The sequence below is a fragment of the Macrobrachium rosenbergii genome, chromosome 5 (genome assembly GCF_040412425.1).
Source record: "Macrobrachium rosenbergii isolate ZJJX-2024 chromosome 5, ASM4041242v1, whole genome shotgun sequence".
Classification (NCBI taxonomy): Eukaryota; Metazoa; Arthropoda; class Malacostraca; order Decapoda; family Palaemonidae; genus Macrobrachium; species Macrobrachium rosenbergii.
This window is the reverse complement of record NC_089745.1, coordinates 36,472,990-36,480,020: the sequence shown is the minus strand read 5'-3', so window position 1 is coordinate 36,480,020 and position 7,031 is coordinate 36,472,990. Positions and strand designations below refer to the sequence as shown.

The window sequence follows — 7,031 nt, the reverse complement described above, 5'->3', positions numbered from 1 at the left end:
GATAAAGATAGGGATGTACCAAAAACCCAGCATTGCACACAGAACATTATCCAAAAATATACCCAACACCTGGAGCTCTTGAGCCATTATGTAAAAAATTGGCAGCAGAAAACTAACTAAAGCAAGGAAAATGGAGTCACTCTGTCATTACCTACTGGAGGGGGGTAAACAAAATTCATGGCAGCTCATTACAACCTTTTATTTCTTTCCTTTTTCTCAACTGCCAAGTAAGTCAAGGCTCAAAACTTATATGAATGTTAGGTTAGATTCATAGATATAATGATTTTTTTATGCAAAGATGTAGTTTGTTCATGCTTATCCACATTGCAAATGTTAAATTATCCTGTAATAATTCATTTGAAGGCAACTGCCAAAATTATTTATCTTTGGTCTTGATTTATTTACGAAAATAAATTTACAATATTTTATATTCCCCACTACTCTATATGAATTAAATGTTACAAAATTATACTCAGGTGATTCAAATATATTTTGGATTTACTACTTCATTGAGAGCTAAGTTTAAAAACTGAGTGATGTTGACCTTCAAAACAACATTAAGATCAGATAAAGGCCACCTGGAATAAATAATAAAACTCCCAATATAAAAGTGATTATATATTAATAAAAATTTTGAGCAAATAACCAGACAAAGCTACTAGCCCTTCTTGACAAATAGGAAGATTAAATTACAATACGAATGAATCTACACTGCACATTTCTCAAGAATACTCCAGTTTATTTGCAGTGTTATGAAACAATAAAAAAGTATAAAAATTAAATATGTTAAAATGTTATGAAGAATACTACTGAATAACACAGTATATATAAAAGTACACAGTGTTCTGAAAATCAACTATGCATATGTGTGGGAGGAAAACACAAAATTGGCTTAGGAACTTTTCAGTTAAACTTCAATCATATTCTTAATGTTTACTGCATACTGTGTGATTACTATGGAGCACATGATGTTTTAAACAACTGAACTAATACAATGTGTATTAATTCACCACTTAAGACTTTTCAAGCCAGTATTACCATAGGTCAAAATTTAAATACTATTAACACACTTAACACATATAAAATCAATCATACAATCAGCTTTTATGTATCCAAACAATGCAGTCACTCTTTCAAGTGTACTGTGTGTATGTTCTATAATATAATGAAAATATTAATGGCTGGACTGCAGCAAACAAGCACTGATAATAATTTAAATCTTACAAAATTATAAAGTTGTGATAATGCAATCCTTTCAAATTAATATTACAACACCTTTTACAATGCAAAACTTTTATTCTCAAACGCTAATACATCAGAATGATATCTTCTAAAATTGACAGATCACCAACACATACACTTAATGAAGAATGGAAAAATGGTGAACTAATCATTTTTCTCAAGTCAGTGAGTTAAAAATGTACATATGACAAAATTTCCAATAATCATCACTCAACATATATTACTTTGGTTCGATAGTTAGTTTTATAAAAAAAAAAATTAAATTAAAACTTTTTCATTCTGTACCGAAGACCATATATGAATTTCAGTACACCTATTTGCAATTCTGTGTGAATTCCTTATGTTATATAACCTGTATCAAATAACTTTTATGTAAAAAAAAAATTCACTGTATACAGAAATACAGTGACCTATTTTGGATATTATTTTATCCCAAAACTGCAACATTACTCAATAGCTTAACTTTTGAAACAAAATAAAGAATCAATTATAAACATACATACATACTAAGGTCTTCAATGCTTTCCATCACCTTTGCTAAAGGGACAAAATCTTTCAAAAGAAAAACTTGTATTAGACAGCAATAACTCAATAAAAGCTGGAAGTTGTGCATGTGTATATATAACAATAAATTCACTGTCATATTCCCAAACTTCAGAAGTATCTCACCAGAAATTTAAGTGAATGAAAACCATTAAGTATAAAAATAGAAAATTATAGCAGATGATTAAAGCTTTCTTATCCAGTGACTCCAAAGCTCCTTGTTATTCCATTTTACTAACATAGGCACTACATAACAGTAGCAGTACAATTTTTATGTACTAGCATTTGTTTGCTAAAAAATACAAGCACCATATTAACTATTAAACCATTTTCCATAAAATGGCAACAGTGCTGATTTATCTATGCATATTGAACTTCCACAAGATATGGTTAGTTAGTTATAAATGATTTGTTTAACCAGACCTCTGAACTAAAGATATACTGAATGTTTACATCAATGAACATCCATGAAGATCTTGTGTACTGATACACTATAAATTTGGTAGTTTATCTTATGCATTTTGTCCACACATACTGTATGTACAGGCACTACTTTAGTGTCCTCTTAATAACGGCATGAATAGCACATCTGAATATTCCACTTAAGTTTTCCAGAGCCAGACAAATGGTTAGACACATGAAACTACTACTGGACATACTAAAATGCCATCAGTAAGATGCATATCTGAGATAAGGGCACATGATTTTGAGAGAAGTCACCATTACATACGCGTTAAAACAGTTTATCTGTTTTAATCTGTGGATACTTTCAAAATCTGCATCAAAGAAATTTCTTGTGTTACAACAGACCACCAAATATAGATAAACAAATGACAAAGATGACAACTATATGCTCTGCACATTTTATATTTAGCCACTAAAATAAAAAATGAAAATTTTTCATGTGCACAATAATATCACCCTTTTGTTTAGTAAAATAATAATGCCCAAGAGAAAAATAATGATTTGTAAACAACTGAAGTAAAAAAAATGAGCAGACAATTAAGAAGTAAACGAAGGTAACAAAATTAAAAAGAAATGTTACAGCAACTGTATAGTTAATATTTTGTGTGCTCTAAAAAGAATATACACAAAGTACACCAGACACAACTCGAGTGAATGGATGTTTCCCTGGCAGTGTGAATAAGGAAAATCCATGTGAAACCAGTTAATGTCCTTTAACTATAATTATAATTATGTGGGATTATTAAATTAAATTTGATAAAAATATTTAAATATCAATTACTATGTTGAAAATTTTTCATTCCCAAAATTATATTTGGCAATACATAATGCTTGTATTTTAAACCTTTGAAAAATTTCATGATTGTATTTAAAGTACAGTAAATATAAAAATAGTGTAGGTATCATACTCCCATTTACATATGAAATCATTAGAAAAACTAAATAGAGTACTGTCTGTAGGGAATTTAAGCTATCACTTCTTACACACATTTTGTAATATGACAAGCCACACAATGTTGGTACAGATTTGCGAAAAGAAAACTATGTTGTAAATCTACTTTATGTGAAAAACAGTGGAAAAATAAAACTGCAGTAATATCTTTTATCATTAAGTAGTTTATCCTTATAAAACGAACACGATACTGTATCATATAATAGTGTCACAACTCAAACAAACTTAATGTGAAGCAATTCAGATTATTTGAAGATTTCCTTAAGTTTAAATTTGCAGTATCAAACACTCAATGAAATGTCAGTTTCCAAGAATTACATTATTGATAGCTAACTTTATTTTACTCAATATACAGTGGTATTAATTTATTTTGAACACACCTGATTCATTAAATATATATCAATTCTCTGTGATAACAAATGGGTGATAAAAACATAACTAATGTTTTCTACAACCTATAATACTGTTTTCTCTATGTCAATAGACAATTTGAGTAAATTACTCTTCAATGACATGTTAATGGCTCTGATAAAAATGGTTACCATCCTGTTAGTGATGAAACTCAAGTAGCAATTGGTTATTAAAGAAAGTCTTCATTGCACAAGGATACACCTTATGTTTGAAGCTTCAAGCCCAATGTTCCTTTGTAATCTGTGACCCTCCAGACAAGGTAATTCAGTCATAATATAACATTTGCTACTTTACACTCTGTTCGCTAGATTTTATCCAGCTCCAAGTACATTTTTTAACATCCTAGTCACATGATGGGTGTACAGTACACTAAAGCAAATAAATATTTAAAAAAAAAATTTCTTGTAATGTTCACAAACATTGTAAATAACCACTGTACACTATAATGCTTTTATTTTCATATTTAGTACTCTTTAATAGTAAAGTATTTAGAATTTCTATATTCCTTACTCTATAGTAAAGTATTTGGAATTTCAATATTCCTTGCTCTATTTCACAAAGGTTTGTGCTCTTTTTTTTAAACTTCACGTACACTGTATGGAAAAACAATAAAATATATCTAGAAACAATATAAACTCTATCACAACTTTAAACAAATGGTATGAAAAATTTCAACAACCTCAGCTGTGCCTTGCACATACATATCTCCTAAGATAATCTATGGACAGAAATTTCCACAATTCTGTAAAACCAGCTACTGAAGGATTTCAAGTTACTTTATATCAAATATGATCAAACAAATTACAGTGCTACATCAAATTACCATAATACAATCAACGTAACTTGTAATGAATTACATCAAAGTTTAAAGTAATAAATAGATTATCAGCAATTCAAAATTCTCCAACCCTCATTTTCAAATCTGTCTGAAGGAGCAAAAGTCATTGGAGATTTTGAAACTACTGCTATAATATTCCAAGAGATCAAAAGACATTGAGAATCAAATAAAACTAACAAATGGTTCCTATGGTAAATTATCAGTACAGTGATTTTCTTACTTATGTCCATCTGCTTTAAAGTGGAAAATATCTATCAATACCCTAAGTAGCTTCCTCCTTTGCTAATGGTACTTTATCTTCTGAAATTTGTATCACAGGACTGGCAGAATTATACAGCGAAGCAAACTTAAAATTACTGAACAGTGCAATTGCTAACAAACCAGTGCAGATTGCAAACATGCTGTCAGATGAGCTAATTACAGTTTTATTGTGCACAAGTAAAAGACCTGCACAGGTAATTACATTTGTTGGCACTCTGAACCAATTCATTATACCAGCTCTTAGGTCTTCTGGGATTACTTGTGATCTAAGGTAGCCAATAGCAGGGAAGTACATTCCAACAGCCACTTCCAAGATCAGGAAGGCAAAGAAAGAAAGGTAAATGTGATCACCACTCGAAGAATAAATGCAAATTGACATTGCAATGATAGCCAGTCCCACAGCCATCATAAGAAGCTGCTCTGACAAGTATTTCTTTGATAACAGCATGGCATACAGCGAAGAGCCAATCATTATACAGACCATAAAAGTAGCAAAGACCATACCTAAAGGAGGTTTACCAGATGACAATATGGGAGTCCACTGAAACACAAAGATATACATATTAGCCTCAAACAATGACTGAACTACACCCAAGTACAAAATTTTTTCCTGGAACAGAATGGATCGAAGACCTTCCATGCAAGATCGTCTAAGATCAACTTGTTGATTGCCATAGTTCTCCCGCCAAACCCGAGTTATTATGAGGCCAGCCATAATCAAGAATGGTATAGCTAACATGAATGGAGCAACAGGTCCAAAGCCTAATGTTTCTGCAAAAATGTTGGAGAATACTCCAGCATTAATAGCAAGAACTCCATTCCAGAATGTAGCTTTGGAAAATGTTACAGACAGCCACTCACTAGGAAAATCATGTGTTTCTGTATGTTCATATACATACCAGGATTCAAATGTGGAAAACAGCATTGAAGTTGAAATTCCTCCAAAAACTCGCCCTAAAAACAACCAGAAAAAGCTAGCACTGAGTTTTGTAAGACAGCAAAATGAATACAAGATACAAAATGAAAGCGCTATCTTCTTCCTACCAAACCTATCTGCCAAAGGACCAGTTGTTGTTCCAAAAATTACACTACTGGCAAAGCCCACAACATACAGAAGAGCAATTTGATTACTGGCATACCCATAATGTTCATAAAGCTTATACACATAAGGCCCTTGCAACCAATCAGAAAAAAGTGCCATAAAATACACAAGGAAAAAGGAATGTTGAAATCTCTTGAAGTGAGGATTGTTAGCAGATGTTAGCTGTGTTTTTGTCTTCATGGCCAAGAAATGAAGTACAAGAGCCACAAGGGCAAGCATAGTGAAGGAGCCATACACAAATGCATCCATGGTGGTAACAGCCCCTATTACCGGGAGGGTAAAGAACTGTGACTTCACCTGAAAAGGAAATTACATAATTAGATTGTTTTGCTTATCTGGCTTTCTACAAGGTAAATATTACACAAGTACAAATATTTTATAAGTGACAGCTAATTAAGAACATCTAGTACTGCATTACAGTAGATCAATCTTCAAAATATATAACACCATAGTAATGTATACTGGAGTGCATGTACAAGACAAAAATCACGTCTAGCTATGGAAGATATGTAAAATCTTTCAATTCAAATATTAATAATAAAAAATACAAACTCTTCACAATTTAGAATTATACCTTCAATACTAACAAAAAACATGTTCCTGACATAAATCACATGTAGGTACAAATCAATAAAATCATGTAATGAATCAAAAGTTTGAGTGACTTTAATTAACTTGGGTAGAGCATTAATCAAACATAGAAATGATATTTTGTAATTATTCATGCTAGCTAAATTGTTAAGTATTATTAACTACTAATTTACAATAATAATTTAAAGGGTGCAAAGTTCCTGACATAGAAGACTAAAGTCACAGATACTGAGGAGAACAGTTATCTGGTATTGACTTTGTCAGTTTGTATCTACTAGTATTTGCTGACCAGCAGCATGGCAAATAATCATAGGATATTCAGGTTGGATGAACATGGCAGTAATCCTGGGTATCAGACCATCTTCTTACTGCTGCTGGTACCCAGAATGCTGATGATCATCATGACAATGACAACAACAACAGGAATAGTGCTACTCCTGTCACACCAAGGTTCAGCATAGTCATAGATGCACCTGACATCCTCACTGAGTTTCCTGGCCATCCCAGTTATGACAGGGAATGGTTAGATGATACCTTGGTCAGATCCCTTCACTCTGCAAGGGCCAGTATCATCAAGCTTCAACAAGAGCAATCCTTCTTTCAGTGTACACTCAAGGTTTCTTCAG

General features: G+C 31.8%; 1 protein-coding gene across 6 annotated transcripts in view; it reads right to left on the bottom strand.

Moving 5' to 3' along the window:
• Positions 1–605: 605 nt before the first annotated feature.
• The window catches only part of LOC136838657 (molybdate-anion transporter-like), a 77,043-nt gene continuing 70,617 nt past the window's right edge, over positions 606–7,031 (bottom strand). For all 6 annotated transcript variants that reach the window (XM_067103985.1, XM_067103990.1, XM_067103988.1 and 3 more), the window contains one exon: positions 606–6,111. In XM_067103985.1, coding sequence (XP_066960086.1) covers positions 4,714–6,111 — 1,398 coding nt within the window. In that variant the 3' untranslated portion in view covers positions 606–4,713. The remainder of the gene's footprint in view (positions 6,112–7,031) is intronic.